This window comes from Mauremys mutica, chromosome 1 (assembly GCF_020497125.1).
Source record: "Mauremys mutica isolate MM-2020 ecotype Southern chromosome 1, ASM2049712v1, whole genome shotgun sequence".
NCBI lineage: Eukaryota > Metazoa > Chordata > Testudines > Geoemydidae > Mauremys > Mauremys mutica.
In genome coordinates, this window is record NC_059072.1 from 39,781,168 (window position 1) to 39,798,482 (window position 17,315).

Here is a 17,315-nt window from a genome sequence, read left to right on the forward strand (position 1 = left end):
GATTTTCTGCTCAGACCACTCAGCACCATTTAAGCAGTGCAAAGTGGCTTTAAATTGGCTGGAGACCGAATTCTTGCCCTTCCCCCACCCCCCCTAAATTCTCCACTAGTGGAAAGCTGGCAGAGGTAGCTCCATTGCATGCTGTGCTGCCGTCCTCACCACTTGCATAAGGGGAAGTGGTGGTGTGGTGGTGGTGGTGTGATAGGAAAGGTTTCAGAGAGAAGGGGGCATGCCAGACTGGAGCTTCACTACACAGATTTTCCACTGGCCTATAGTTCCTTATGCCAGTAGTATACATTAGTTAGTGCTGTCTTTGCACTGGTCAGTCCTGAACTAAGGGGCTGCAATCAGCTACGTGAAGCCCCATAGTTTGGATGGAATAGAGAATCAAAACCTTAGAGTCCGGGTGCCAATCAAAAATGAAGAAACACCACCCTCTGCCTACAGACTATCCCACTGTGTACCACTATGATAATTTGGGGAATCTGTCTATGCATCATTTATGAATTCTGGTTGATGTTATGAAATTGCTGTATTTCTGAATGCCTGTGTATGTGGAACCCACTGTTTGCTGATAGGGGTTGTATGATGTCCCTGGGTCAAATCAGATCACGGACAATGGTTGGTCATTAGACCTAAAATGGTCACCTATTCTGGTGGAATCACCTTGGGACAATGGCTTGGCTGAAACTGGGGGTTAGTTACTCAGACTTCGCTAAAGGGAGTGGAAAATCCCCAGCAGCAGAACAAAGAAACCAAGGGACTGATGCTGGCTTTTAAAAGCCACCAAGGCTGGGTGGGTCAGGGAGACTCAGGAAAGTTTAGGCAGGGGAGAGGAACATCCTGTTTAACGGCAGGACCAGCCAAGGTCAAAGAAAGTTAGGTGACAGAGAGGGAGAGAAGTTCCAAGTTTCTGAAGAGAAGTCATGAGCTACAGGAGAAGGGTCCTGGACACCCCAAAGAACTCCATAGAGTGGTAAGGAAACTCTTTGAGGCAGCAAAAATTTATATACATGTGTTTATTAGATCTATGTATTCCTTGTGGTAAGTAAAGAGTAATTGTGTTTAGAATCCTATGCAAAGGCTGTCTGTACGTCTGTTGGCTTTCATTGTCATGTGTCCCTGAAGAGTTAAATGGTAAACCCACACTGTCCAGAGGTGGAATCCTGGGAAAGAGTGTGCTTAAGCTACAGGGATCACCACTGGTCCCATGGGCTAGGCAGTTGGACTGCGGGGTCTCAGCTCTTAGGAGGAGGTGCTAAATAGAGAGTATGCCCAGAGAACCCAGCCAGGGGCAATGATTATTCCTGCACCCTCTCCAACATACACATGAAGGGGAGTTTTAAGAAAGAATCAAGATGTCTTGTGCACTCCACTTTATCTTGCTGTGTTTTCAATTTCCTCCATCTCAAATGGAATATGTAAACAAAATTTCCAAAAATATTCAGAGAGTTTCTTGTTTGTGTGTGTATGCTGAAAGGTAGAATCACAACAGATTTTTTTAATGGCCATAGCAGCTGCACATATGGGGTCAAAATTCTGGAAGCCCACTATACAACTGGAACAAATAGTTTGGGCAAGCACTGGGGTTCAGATTCACCCTGTAGAAAGGGACAACAAAAAGCATACCCAATACTTTAATCCCACATAATCCTTTTGGAATTGAAATGGTGCAAAGGCCACAGGCTGGCCCTCTACACAAAGGGGAATTTCACCCTGGGCGTGCAGGCCTAATTTGCTTTAGCTTTTAGTGTGACTGCATGCACAGGAAACAGTTAACAAGCCATTTGTTGACACATTTGCTATGACTGCAGAAGAAGGGTCAGAGCCAAAACTAAACATGACGTAAACTGGCATCATTCCACTATCCCAGCTGAGGATCTGGCAAACAAGAGTTTGTAGAGGAATAAAAGTACAGAATCCTTACAAGATCACTCGAACCTGCCTTCACGTGGGGCTGTGCGTGTTGAGGAAAATCCAGTGACCAGATAATGGAAAGAGGGACTAGAACCATAGGGGGGAAATACACACAGATTTGCCTTGTTATTCTGAAGTTTCTGAGTTCAAGTTGTGTTGCAATTCCCTGAGCAAGAACCAGACAAAAACTGTTTTTTAAGCAAATAAATTTTTTGCTGCACATTTGAGCAGCTGCATAGAATTCTCCCTTACCTTTCCATTCATCTATGGTTCGTTCTTTATTCTCTATCGACTCATCATATAGTTCAGCCTCAGGCTCATCATCAGGATCATGATACTGAACAAAGTAAGCATGTGCAAGTGCTTCTGAGGCAGTTATTCTTTTATCACTGTCTAATATAAGCATCTTCTCAAGAAGATCTACAGCTAGGGCAAAAAAGAAACTCAAATCATATCACGTTGATAAGAGAAAATCTAGAAGTGAAGCTATTTCATAGTGAAAGTTTACACAGAACCTCAGAATCATCCTTTTCCTTGTTCTTGATATTTAGAGCAAGAAAAAGGGAAATTAATGGGAGAAAAAAAAATATCAGACACATACTGTGTCTCTCCACACACAGTATATCATCATTTCTCCCAAGATCATGTAAAAAGCATTATTTTGTGCAATACAGCCCATAGCCTATGAAGATACACATTCAGGGGAGAATTTTCAGCCATTAAATAGGCCTCTGTTTTGGTTGGTGCATGACACAGGCTATAATGGGTGCATGTCAGGTCATTTTAGACATCTGAATCCTGATTTAGACTTCCTTTTAAGGCCCTGACCCTGCAAACACTTAAGCATATGCTCAATGTTAAGCACATCAGTAGACATATGATGAGTGCACATGCTTAAATTAAGCATATGCATATATGTCTGGAGTATCAGGGACTAAGTGACCTGCAAGATTACACTTGCAATTATTTGTACCCATAAAAAATGTTCATATGACGACTGTAAAATAGCCATAAAGAGGACAGTCAAAGAATACTTACAAAATGTATTCATTTTAAGTTTGCATAAAACTATACAATATTATACATGAGACACATCTGGAGGACTGGAAGTGGTTTATATATATCATGTTTTTAATATATATATATTTTATAATTTATATATGAAAATTTAAGCAGTTTTATTGCTTTAACATATAAACAATCAGATTTTTTGTTTGATTTTTCCTCTTTAATGTATTATATTTCTTACTAGCATCTTTCTCAAATCATACTATCTGCTGCTTAAATTTGTTCTAGTGGCCCAGAGCAAGTGGCAAAATGTTGATTCAGACAATTTATCTTTTAATTCATTTGTATCAGAGAACAGCACTCCATTTCCCAATTAAATTGAGAAATCTCAAATCAACACCTTATAAATAAAAATGTTGCTTAACTTCAGTACATTTTCACTATCAGACAAAAATACTAATTATTAAAAATATTTCTGCTTTACCTTTGCATGGGATTAGAAAACTGACAAATTGTAACTTTAATTTTTTATTGTGAGTTGATGAAGAGTAGGATTAAACCTCATATTTTTCTACTGGTTTAGCTACATTTTAATTTGAGTATTGAGAATGTTGCCTCATTAATTCTCAGTATTTATGTATTTTTTTCTAACAATGGGTCATATTTAAAAGGAACCACATTTAAATAAAATATTGATGGCCTAATATGTCCCAGGAGAGTCAGTACATTCTAGGATCTTTGGTTTGAACCGTTCTGGAGCAAAAAGATGATAGGTACTCATTTCAAATAAAACATTGTTGATCATTCTTCTGTTAGGCAGTTCCAAATTTCTCTTTGCTCTAACTCTGGTTATCTTTCTATCTGTGTAGCTATGCAATATTTGACTGGCTTTTCCTTTTCGAAAGCAGCCATTTGCCCTCTAATCCATGGATTGCTGTTCACTAGGAGCTATCTGCCTTTTCTTCTTACACAGAATAGGGTCTGAATGGGCTTAATTAGAGTAAGATGGTGGTCTCAGAATCAAGAGGTTTGGTAATGCTTATGGGTAGTGCCACACTGTCATTCAGCTAGTTTTAATATAGCAAGTGTAAAACTTGAGCTCAGATGCTGGGGAAGGAACCAAATTACATCAGTCTGAAAACCCTAACAAATTCTTACCTAAAGGGTTGGCACCACGAAATACTGCTTTCAAATCCTGTTGAGGCATATGTGGTAGAGATTCAATGTATTTTCTAGCCTGGGAATAAATCAAGGCATATATACAGATTACATTTTTGCTCAATAGTAAGCATGGCAACTCTGGAAAATAAAAATCTCTAATTGCTATGTTTCCTACTCATGGAAGACATTGTCTATACAAACTCATTATGTGTGTGTGTCTAGATACAGTCAATCATCTTTATATGTCTTATAATTATAAAGCCCACAGGCAAGAGGGTTTTAAAAGGTGGAATTTTCCCCTTAAAGTTAAAGTTATTTCACATGGAAACACTTGTTTATGTTTTCGTCTACCTGCATAACTGGTTTATCACCATAGATCCTAAAATAACCATCATATCTGCCACGTCTTTCAACCAGGAAGTCAGCCTATATCTCCTTTCAGTTACCACCGGCAAACAGGTACTATCCTACCCTTCCCATACAGATCACCATTGTCAAATACTAATGTTTAATCAACTAAGGCTCAAATCCTGACCTAAGATGCCTCCAAGGTGCAGAGCCTCAGGACCTTTGTAGCTTGCCTTGGCTGTGGGGCTGAACTGGAATCCTCAGGGCCCCCACGCTAGAGTCAGCCACATAGCACATACTCAGCTGCCCAACCCACATATTGCCGGCAAGGTGCTGGGACTTGACATCATTGAAGACATTGCTTTCCTGATGTCCAAGCTGATGAGCAGGTGACCTACTGGTAATGGGACAGAAGAGACTAAATGGGGTCTTGATGGTAGACAGACAGGCCCTCGCAGATGAGGGCTCTGAAAATGGAATTGTCAAAGGAGAGAGGACAGAGCATCCCTGCATGCATGAAAAAGAGTCTCTGAGAAAACTGTAGCTTCTTTAAGAAAGGTTGTTAATAATACAGGGATTTCATCCCTGACCATCTCTCTTCCCTATACATGGGTTATTTCCCCTCTTCACATGTTACTGCAGGAAACTGAGAAACTCTCCAGGGCCTCACAGAAGACAGCAAGAGGGACAGAATATGCAAAGAGCTGCTCAAACTGGTGGTGAGCTCATGCTGACCAACTCCCTGGCTCCTGGTCAGAGAGCAGGCACTGAGACTCGTGTTTTCCTTTCCTCTGGATCTGATGACCTTCAGGATCAATTGGCCCTGCACATCCTGGTTACACACTAATAAGAGGTTACTGTGAGCCTTCCTGGTATGTACTCTGGGTCAGGATACTGCCACTGGAGAGATGGAATCCTGCTCCGAACTCAGTTCTCTCTGTGTGACAACACATCACTGATATTTCTCTAATTTCCCTGCAATCTTTCTAAGCTTTTCAATTATTATGCACTAAAACAAAAGATAAAGTATTTTGAGAGGTCATTCCAAGCTACTGTCTCATTCAAAATGTATCCTAGTACAAGGTTAATCTTTAACTTACAAAAACTTGTGAAACCAGAAGTAGAAATATATTTCTTCTTACTTTCTATTTTACTGGAAGTTGTCAAGAGGAGTTGGACCAATATGGCTGCCATTACCAACATATTTCAAAATATTTTTCCTCTTTTTATTATGGAGGTTGGCAACTCAGCTTTCTAAAAGTGTGATTGCTCTTACCAGTGGAAACCAGTCATCTACAGAGAGTACAGGTTTAAAGGACAGAGAACAGGATTAATTTCCCCTCCCATGAGACTACATCCCTGAAAGGTGTTGTGCACTCCTGGGAGATGATACTGAGCATGTTCTCCTCCCATAGTTGGTGAGAGAGCTCAGCACCTCAGAGAATCAGACCTTTAGGGACATATGTTCATATAACTTGCTGTGCAGTTTTAAAATATATAGCAGCTATACTTTCTTGCATGGAAACTATGGGCTAAGATGGAAATCAACCATTACTCAACAGAAATCACCAGACATCTGTGCATTTGACCATATTTGTGCCTAATCTGTGCTAATTTATTAACATCCCAATTCCTCATTTAAAAAATCCATCAGTGATTGTAGGGGATCAGGCCTGTTTTGTCTTCCAGCTATCTCCAGCGGAGACCAATATTAATTTGGCTGTACCTTGTTTACTCACCAGCCTTTCCTCCATGTCCTTGTCATCTCCACAGAAACCCACCCGTTGGAGCCCAGAGTATTTAAATAATTCAGAATCTGCAAATACTGAAAGTGGGATTATGGGCTAATCCCAAATTAAGACATCAGATCTTCAAACTAACTCAGAGACTGGTTCGGAAACATCTGGTGAAGTTTATATAAAGATTCCCTGCATTTTTCCAGTTTTTTAAATCCTCTGTTTATCACTGAAAATAAGTTTGGATTCTCCATTTAAGTCTTGATCCTGCTTTGAGTGGAGTGTAGCTGGGAATGCACAACTGTTGCTCTTCAGGACAAGTACGAATGGAGGCCACAAGCAACATTAAAAAGTAGACATAGTCCTCTGAGCAGAAGTTGAAAAGTAAAAGGAACAGGATGCAGGTAGAGAACGGGCTTACTTGAGGAGATGGGGAGGTAAGTGCTATCCTCAGCCTGAAAACAAGGTATACAGTTATGGACCAGCTTCCCTGGCATTACTCCAGTAACTTGGAGGTAATATAGCAGGACTCGCATTAACTGGGGTCTGCTGCTCTTGGTTCTCCCGTACTCTGTATGCTGCACAGCACTTCTTCACTTGTACACACAACATTTTTAACCTAGGATGAAGCTATAAGGAAGCAAAATAAAACCTTCTACTTTACCTAGATTAAGAAACTGACAACAGGTTTTTTTCAGTGTACACGAGAAGAGGATGGGCTTTCATTTTAAATTTAGAGCGAGAAAGAGGGATTTTAACCAAGAGCCAAATATTTTGAGAAACTGGTGAACACTTGAAGGCCTCACTGACTATGCCAGGTTGCTCCATTGTTTTGTCTGACCCATCAGGCTAAAAAACTCAAGGACAGGCCAGATCTCTGGTAATGTTAGGGCCAGCAAAGGCCCTTATACTATTGCTGCTGGTGGTGCCCAAGTTGCAATACAGGGTAAGCCCTGGGGCTGATCTATTTTGTGCCTCCTGGTGCCATTTCCCCTATGGGGCTTGAAGTAGTGAGGAATCACCAAGCGCAGGTCTCCCGTGGTCACACTTCCATTCATCTCATCCCTTTCCTGGTCTCCAATATGCCCCGCCACCCTGCTCCAGAATTCCCCCGTCCCAGGGCTTCTTTGGAGGTGATATAGAGATGGCTCTGCCCTGGGTAGAGGTGTGTGTTCTGCAGTGGGGGGAATACACCAAAGGAATGGGGAGTCATAAAGGAGACAGGGTCTGTATAGACCCTTTGTGACTACTTTGGACCAGCTAACATCCAATGCAAGGGGTGAATTCCTCCCCCAAATTCCCAATTGCTTTAGAAAAATCAGAATTTTAATAATCAAGTTTTAGATCTACAAATACACCAAAATGCAAATTTTTAAAGCTTCTTAAACCTCATTTCCTATCACATGATCTTCCAAGGAATCACAAAAGACACCTCTGCAAAAAAATACATGAACTATATACACCTCTACCTCGAAATAACACTGTCCTCGGGAGCCAAAAAATCTTACCACATTATAGGTGAAACCACGTTATATCGAACTTGCTTTGATCCACTGGAGTGTGCAGCTCCCACCCCCCCCGGAGCACTGCTTTACCGCGTTATATCCAAATTCGTGTTATATCGGGTCGCGTTATATTGAGGTAGAGGTGTATATATATAAAAGATTCCTGGCATCCATTGATTAGACTTACTGGGCTTTAGTCAGTGAACATCTAAGAACATGCAATCGTTTGTTATTAAGCGAATTTCATATTTGCAGATAAGATAGTAAAATATTTGTGTAAAGCTCTGTACGGGAATATCAAACAAATGACATTTGTACAGGCAAATTAGTTTTGTGAGAGTGTCCCAGTTGGGCACTAAACAGACTTGCCCTCCAGATAAGGCATAGTCCTAGGAATTTAACCTGCTAAATCCAGGGTTGTGAGTTCAATCCTTGAGGGGGCCATATAGGGATCTGGGGCAAAAATCTATCTAGGGATTGGTCCTGCTTTGAGCAGGGGGTTGGACTAGATGACCTCCTGGGGTCCCTTCCAACCCTGATATTCTATGATTACCACCAGAAATAAACCCACCCTTTGGGGCACAATCACACACATACACACGCAATCTGACTCATTAAGGTGGCTCTGAAACAAAAGAAATGAACTATGAAAAGATAAAAGCCACCATAATAAGAAGTCTACTCTCCCCATCAGTGAGCCCACAAAATTACTCTGAGCATTAACGAGCTACATATGATACACCTCTGAACCTAAGGTACGTGCAAAACACAGAGTTTGTACTACACTAGCCTCAAGAACAACCAAGTGACCAAGCATTGGAGAACCCTCCCTACATTTCTTGGCTGGCCCAGTCTCTCAGCACAAGGTATGGAGGGAGAGCCAACTTAATCACCTAATTCCTGCCTCAACTCTTCCCAGGAGCCTGAAAGCTCACAAACTGTGGGGCTGCCTCAAGCCCATAACGGTTACATTTAATAAAAATAAAAAGCTGGAAGTTGCAAGAAAACAGAGCGTTAGCCTAGCCATGTTAGTTTCCTCAATTGTTCAACAGATATGAATATACCGGTAAGAAAAACATTAACACACACAAAGGCAAAAAACCAAAAACAAAAAAAGCCTTCACAGAATGAGAAATAAAGCACTGTTAGAAATCCAGCAAATTAGCAAAAAGGTGTTAGACCAGCTTTATTTACTTGTCACCTACACAGCTCCTATGCCACTGAGCGCCTCAGAAAGCAGTCTCGTGACCACACAGATTTCTCCACCAAAAATGTGTTCTTTCTCCTTGAGGTCTGTCCTCTGATGTTCTAGACAGTAAAAGCAAGCAAAGGTGGTTGCTCCAGGGACTACTCCGGGAGCCATGTAAAGGATTTAGCCATGTAAAGGACTGAGCTCTATATATGTAAAATATGTAACTAAATGAGCTGAGCCAAAGTTGTTATTGCTGAGAAGGTATAAATGTGCTGTGGTTTATCTCACCAAATGTTTATTATATTGTACCCATCACCATAGCATTTCAGTGCCTTGACACACTGAACCCAGGTCACAAGTCTCAGCTAATTAACACTCCTAAGGACTTCCCCTGGGGCCTCTATTGTTACTGCTTAAAAATTTAGCTTCTTGATAAAAAAAAATTAAAGAAATTATTATAGATTTAATAGGGAAACTCACACAAAGAGAAACAATAGTTTGGACAGAAAACATTTGTTTTAATGGGTTACCCCATTCATGCATCTTATGTGTAGAGTTTTAATTATAAAATTATGCCTTTGGTGTTGCATAATGAAAGCGGATCCCATATAAGTAGTCAGCAAAGGTGAGTGCATATGAGCCACAAAACTGGGATCCAAACAATATAGCCCTACTCAGAACACAGTGGTATTTGGATCCAGCATTTTTGTTTTGATGTATCTCTAGTATTGAGGGTGCAAAAACTAAACAGAAATCGGTTGATAATAATCTAATGTTCTTTGCTAAACATCAGTTCTATTTATTTTTCAAAGTACTGCAGCAAAACAAAGGATCATCCAAATTGACTGCGAGATTACTGAATACATTCTCACATATTCAGTGATTGTTTTTCCAAGAACTAAAACTAATCTCTAACATTTTTAAGAGCACCTAAGCAACTTAGGAGATAAGTCTCATTGAAAGATGTAATCTTCAAAGTTACTTTTGAAAATTTTTATCCCACTTGCTGAATGTTGCCACTAGCAACAAAAAAGCAACGATTTTAAACAGCTTTTTGTATTTGGAATTGAGCAGCACGCTATCTAACACAACCAATGGCATACCACCCCAATTATTATGAAAAAGTAAATTATTAACTCAGCTAAATTATGGAACGGTGAACTCACATGTTCCGATGATATTTTCTTGAGAAGTTCAGAACTGGGTGTTCCCACAACTTCCATTATTCTCTTTAGTTGGTCAATATCTGCAAGTATTCAAGAAAACTCCAGGAAAGATTGTAAAAGTAAGCAACAGACAAGCCTTGTGTGTTTAAATAAACCCTGAACTCCTGCACAGATGGTCAGATCCTCAGGTGGAGGAAAGGACACCGTTCTATTGACTGCAATGGAGTTAGCCAATTTATACCAACTGAAGATTAGGTCCAGAGTGTCTTATTGTCCACTGCCCAGAACCTTGTGTATTCATTTACACCTGTGGAATGTGAGTGTAAAATGCTACCACCAGTGTAAGGTCCCAGTTCAACACAGCCATATGCCTAACTTTGAGTTGAATGGAATTAAAGCATATGCTTAACAACTTCAGCCTATGATCAAGTGCTTTGCTGAACAGGGATGACTGCTGACTCAGGGGCTGAGTGGAGAATTCTATCTGGGTAGCATATTACACCCACTTTGCACTGGGGCAAAGGAGTGTAGAACCAGGCCCTTAATCTTTAAAATGTACATCTGATGAGTTAGTATATGATCTGAAAAGTGAACCACATTAACACTTCCTCTAGTGATTCAAGATTTATTTAAAGTCTGAGTGAAGTCGATGAAACACTACAACCCTAGATTGTATTTTACAAGGGGGCAAACAAACAAACAAAAAACACCACACACCCTGGTAAGTCTACATTATGTAAAAATTCTATTTTTGGAAACAATATACACCAGCTTACCAAAAATAGTCAGAAACACCACCTTAGCAAGGGATGCGAAGCAACAGGTATTATTAAGAACATCTGAGTGATGCTCTGGTGCCATTGTTGACAATAGAGTCTGACTGATTTAAACACTACAGAAAGCTCAATGGCAAGATGTTACCATGTCTTAGTTGTTTTTCAGGGATCTATAATATCATCATCATGCCTTTTCCACACCTGGCCATAGTCTAGCTTTAGCTGCAATGTCAGGATTTTTTTCAGAGTAGTGAGAACAGTCAGGCCTGGTCTACACTACACAGTTAGGTCGACGTAAGGCAGCTACTATGTAAAGTGCCCTACTACACGGACATAATAATGCCACCTCCACAAGAGGTGCAGGGCTTAGGTCGGTGAAGTTAGGGTGATGCAGTGTCTCTGTAGATGCATTACTTACATGGGCTGTTGGCTGTCTTGTCAATTTCATGGCTCCAGAAACTGACAAGAAAGCTGGATAGCTACAGCCCAGCTCCCCCCAGCACCACACTCCCAGACCGGCTGCTACCCAGATGCTCCCTACTTCCCACTCAGGGAGGCAAGAAGCCCAGGTGGCTCCAGCAGGGAGCTGCATGGAGCTGAAAGCCCTGGCTCTCAGTCCCCCAAACTGTCTCTCTTCAGATCAGTGGAAGCGTTCCTGGCGAGGACGCGCACCACCAACAGAAGGTGGTTAGCGTGGACATCAGCTTCTGCAATAATTACTGTGGTGGCTGTAAGTTCCCCTAACATAGGTTGAGTTAGGACAGTAGTGTAAGCATGCCCTTAGTGTGGAACACAACAGAATCTGATGTACACGGTGCCCCTGTTTTGAATGCAGAGAGGTTTTCTGATGTGATCTAGCAATCATTTCTTTATCATCCAGTCTCTTCAGTCTCTGTTTTTACTTCCTCTGCATTTCCTTTTACTATTATTTTACCCTACTCAGCAACTGCCTTTTCTGCCCTCCTATCAGTCGGCGAAACAACACAGGCTGCAACAGAGCCCATCAATATTGCACTATGAACCATAATAGTCCCACTACTTTATGTTGGAATGAGGGATTTTTATGTTGCCTCTCTTGCCTACATACAAATAAAAACAACAGTTCTACAACAGTAAGTGACATGCATATTAATTCAATTTTAATAAATGCATGTTGTTTTTGAGAAGCTGCACAAATGAAATAAATCAATCATTCTGCAACTAGGTCATTATTTAAATATCAGGCAAAAAATAAAGATTGCATGTAGCTTCTTGTGGTTTAAGAAAATCTGTTATTGCTTTTTCTTCTGATGGTTGTTATGTTCAGCAGTCATATATAGTAAATTGAACAATTAGCAAGCTCAGTTTGCTGTATTGAAGGCTTGTTACCTGGCAAATATAGCCTTAAGAACATTTTGGTGATTAGAGAACATGAAGAACTGTCGTGCATTTGCACTTCATGTAACTGCATTTTATGTTAAGGATACAGTCATTTCCTGGAAAAAGAGCCTTGCCTTTCAATAGCTCTGCCATGATGCATCCCACTGACCAAATGTCAACTGCCAAAAATAAGGAGAGAGAGATATGCATGATAAACATAATAAAAATGGTTAAATGCAGTTTCTTTTTCCTGTTGTGACTATATTGTTTGTAGTTTTAAAATAAGTATCTTACTTTACCTGTTTGATTATAGTGCATCCAGTTTAACATAATTTCTGGGGCTCTGTACCATCTTGTTGCTACATATCCAGTCATTTCATCATCAGTTTGTCGGGCTAAACCAAAGTCTAAAATCTACAGAAGAAAAAAAATCAAGATTTCTCATTATTTTTATTATAGGAGTTGATTTGTTCCCTGTTGTTTATTTCTGGCTTACTTCAGCCATCAAAACACCTCAGCTGGCAATAAATTCGACCCTCAACATTTCATACCCAGCCCAAGTTTGCTCCCCATCTCATGCTTTCTGGTAATACTTAGAAAAATTGAGTCTTTAATGACTAAGAACCTGATCTTGATGTCAGTGGACCGACTTATGCAGTTCCCCATTAAAGTAATCGGGGCTATGTGCTGGTGCTAGGGTCTCTCCATGGTAATATGATGGCAGAGTTGGAGCTTAAATGGAATTGGACCCTTTTACACGAACTCTGAATTTGACATTCAATTTATTTTTCCTGTAACATTACATTGATAGCAATAATCACCACGAGTATATCAGAGCTGAAGAATATCAACAAAGAAAATTAAGCCTGAATAGTACAGGTATAAAATGCCAACACCCCAAAACATCAGATCATGACATATTAAAAGCACCACTGTATTACTCACAAATGCCCCAATGTTTCCTTAGCTCAGCTATTTGTGCTTAGCCTTGTAACACATATAGCATTTATTCAATCACACACATTTTGATGCCACTAAGAGAGGCATATGTAAGCTTCATAAGGAAAAGCTCACAGAGTACCATCTAACACCCCATAGAAATGAAAAGTGAGTTTTTCTTAAAAATACCACACACACATTTGATGGCAGAATATTACCCACGGAATGCCCTCCTTTTGGAAAGCTTATGTCCAAGAGAAAGAATTATGTTTCAGTTTATTTCTTTGCTTTCTGGTATCTACTTCTATTTATTAGTTTTCTCTAAATAGGCAAATAATGAAATACAACATCTGAAGCAAGAGCCATATGAATAATGATTAGAATCTGCAACACTAAGAACATAAGAATGGCCCTACTGGGTCAGACCAAAGGTCCATCTAGCCCAGTATCCTGTCTTCCAACAGTGGCCAGTGCCAGGTGCCCACAGGGAATGAACAGACCAGGTAATCATCAAGTGATCCATCCCCTGTCGCTCATTCCCAGCTTCTGGCAAACAGAGGCTAGGGACACCACTCCTGCCCATCCTGGCTAGTAGTCACTGATGGACCTATCCTCCATGAATTTATCTAGTTCTTTTTTGAACCCAGTTATGATCTTGGCCTTCACATCCTCTGGCAAAGAGTTCCACAGGTTGACTGTGCGTAGTGTGAAGATATACTTCCTTTTGTTTATTTTAAACCTGCTGCCTATTAATTTCACTGAGTGACCCCTAGTTTTTGTGTTTTGAGAAGTAGTAAACAACACTTCCTTATCTACTTTGTGGGGGAGGAATAGCTCAGTGGTTTGAACATTGGCCTGCTAAACCCAGGGTTGTGAGTTCAATCCTTGAGGGGGCCACTTAGGGATCTGGGGCAAAAATCAGTACTTGGTCCTACTAGTGAAGGTAGGGGGCTGGACTTGATGACCTTTCAAGGTCCCTTCCAGTTCTAGGAGATTGGTATATCTCCAATTATTACCTTTATTACTTTCTCTACACCAGTCATGATTTTATATCCCTCAATCATATCTCCCCTTAGCCATCTCTTTTCCTAGATGAAAAGTCCTAGTCTTATTAATCTCTTCTCATACGGAAGCTGTTCCATACCTCTAATCATTTTTGTTGCCGTTTTCTGAACCTTTTCCAATTCCAATATATCTTTTTTGAGATGGGGCGACCACATCTGCACACAGTATTCAAGATGTGGGCATACTATGGATTCATACAGAGGCAATATGATATTTTCTAACCTATTATCTATCCCTTTCTTAATTATTCCCAGCATTCTGTTCGTGTTTTTGACTGCCACTGCACATTGAGTGGATGTTTTCAGAGAACTATCCACATTGACTCCAAGATCTCTTTCTTGAGTGGTAACAGCTATTTTAGACCCCATCATTTTAAATGTATAGCTGGGATTATGCTTTCCAATGTGCATTAATGTTGATAAATAAAAAGTAAATTTCATCTGCCTAGGACAAGGAAAGGGCATTTCACAACAATGTATTTTTAGATTTTTCATAATTGATCATTTCTTGCTCAAATATATTGATACACTTTTAATTTCCTTTTTGGCTACTCCTTAAAGCATCACCAATTTAGATTTTCCCATAATAGTTTGGCCTCATACAAGTGAATAAGTAATGAAAATAATGAAAAATGGAATGTAACCCAGCCAAAGAGCAGGTGAAGAGAGAGGAGGTTGGGTGGTGTGTAAATTCTAGAAAAGAAGATTTGAAATCTTCTTTATCACCCTAGAGCAGGGGTCGGCAGCCTGCGGCTCCCGGCTCGCCAGGGTAAGCACCCTGGCGGGCCGGCCCGGTTTGTTTATCCACCGCGTCGGCAACTTCGGCCGATCGCGGCTCCCACTGGCCGCAGTTCGCGGTCCCAGACCAATGCGGGAGGCAGGAAGCGGCGCGAGCCGAGGGATGTTCTGGCCGCGGCTTCCTGCCTCCCGCATTGGCCTGGGACCGCGAACCGCGGCCAGTGGGAGCCGCGATCGGCCGAAGTTGCTGACGCGGTGGATAAACAAACCGGGCCGGCCCGCCAGGGTGCTTACCCTCGCGAGCCGGGAGCCGCAGGTTGCCGACCTCTGCCCTAGAGTATAAAGAGTAACACCCTAGAGTATAAAGAGTAGACTTTTATAAAGAGACTGATCAGGCAAAGACTTCCCATAATCCCTCAGAAATGAGACTCCACATACAGGCATGAAAATATTAAAGGCCAGTCATGATATTTGCTGAGCTTCCTCAACTTCCACTGAGGTGAACGGAAGCTGTAGGGGCTTTAGTCCTCAGGTCAACTGCACTGTACTGGGTGTGTTGTCAACTACTGTGATTTTGTTGCAGGTCTCATGGAATCTGGTGTTTTCTTTAAAATGTCAGAGTAAAGCCGTCATCATCATATCTCTGCTTTCATTTACAAAAAATGAAGTGTGTTCTGACTCTGATGACTATGGAGAAAGGCTTGAAAATGGGAAGGGAGTGTAACCTAAAGGCTGAGAAAACTCAAGCTTTTGGGGGTTGGGGCTGTCTTCCTGTCCTGTGTTTATATAACACTTAGCACAAGGGGGTCCTGTTCCACCATTAGGGCTTCTAGGTGCTACGATGATACAAATTATAAACAACCAACAACAACAACGATAATCCAGAAGGCCAAAAAACGAACAAAAAACCACAACAAAAAACAAACCATGATTTATTTAAAAAAAATAAATCATGATTTTTGGGGCCTGATTCATGACTTTTGAACACCTGGGGTTGGTAATACTGGTGTTTGCTTTACCAAAGTACCCTTTTATATATTTCAGCCAGTTTAATCGTTGTTAACTTTCTATAAGTGTAGGACCTGTACATGTAGGGTAGTTGCTGCATGTAGTGCTTCACCTCAACATCTGGGGCCAGATCCTGGAGTCTTGTCAAGTGAAGTATCAGCTAAAATGTAGGGCCCATAAGCCCATTTGTTAACCTAAGTGCTTCCTATTCTCAGTTTTTAAATGTTAAGAGGATTTTTATTCACAGTAAACAATTTGCACATGGTACCTGATATCTGTTGATATCTGTATCCTCACAAATATTGTTAATACAATTTATTTTTTCTCTGCCAGTATGGCAACAGTAACTAAATACATGGATGTGTACTAACATCAAAATGGCAGTTAATGTTGGTTCAGAAAAATTCTAGTTCCAGAGATATTACAAGAACCTTCATCACAATAGCATGAATCCTACCCTTAATTCACAGTCTTCATTTACAGCTAGGTTACTGGGTTTCAAGTCCTGTATCAGAACAAACACAGCGTTAGTCATGCACACCTAATAAGGTTAAATTAGTATTGTAACAATATCAAGCCTGACATTGGGCAGTGCGCACTGCATTGATTCATATTCTCTAGCTAACTGAACTCACCCGGTGGATGATTCCAGCTGAGTGAATATACTGTGGAAGAAAAAAAAAAAAAAAGACAAGATAAGAAAGCAGGATTAAAAAAAAAGTGGAAAAACGGTAACAGTCACTTGTTCTATTCATATATTTTTTGTCCACTATGTTTGGTGGTTTTATAAAGAGTTAGGAATGTTTCCTGATCTAAATCTTATCTGAGCAGCAATCACAAATACTAACAGGCAGGTAGCACAAGTGTCACTGACTTGCTCCTAGATATAAGTGTTCTCTCTCTCTTTCAAATATGAACACTTCAGGAAAACTACACTGATAACCTTAGAGCTGTAATACACACCCATCTATCAAAAGTTGATTGACTATATAATATTTGATAAAAAGACATTCATTTCATTTCAGTTTGGACCTCCATTTTGATCATCTGCATCCACACGCCGCCTTCCTATGCAAGTCAATGGATCCATACCCTAGCTACAAGCTAGACTCTTCACACACAAAATACACGGCTGTGTAACTGCATTTATATTGAAGAGGGATGGTGGGTTCGCTACAAGCAGATATTCATGTGCTCATTTTAAAGGAGTCCTTGCTTTTCACAACAAACAAGAAGAAAACACTCTTAGGAAGCTGATAAGATAAGATGAAATCTGAGCAAGGACTTTTAAAAAAAGAACAGTTCCCTATTTCAGGTACAATTTACCTAAAGTTTGAAGAGCAACTTTGAAAAATGACTGTATAAATAGCACCTTGAGGTTTCATGTTTATTGTCTCT

General features: G+C 40.5%; 1 protein-coding gene across 3 annotated transcripts in view; it reads right to left on the reverse strand.

Moving 5' to 3' along the window:
- Positions 1 to 17,315, reverse strand: part of MAPK11 (mitogen-activated protein kinase 11) — a 50,789-nt gene that overhangs the window by 9,509 nt on the left and 23,965 nt on the right. For 2 of the 3 annotated variants that reach the window (XM_045031062.1, XM_045031080.1), the window contains 7 exons: positions 16,553 to 16,582; positions 16,375 to 16,422; positions 12,468 to 12,582; positions 12,276 to 12,347; positions 10,034 to 10,113; positions 4,084 to 4,162; positions 2,170 to 2,343 (listed from right to left, as the gene is read on the reverse strand). In XM_045031062.1, the coding sequence (XP_044886997.1) occupies positions 2,170 to 2,343; positions 4,084 to 4,162; positions 10,034 to 10,113; positions 12,276 to 12,347; positions 12,468 to 12,582; positions 16,375 to 16,422; positions 16,553 to 16,582 (598 nt within the window). The other variant, XM_045031072.1, reaches the window with a different exon arrangement.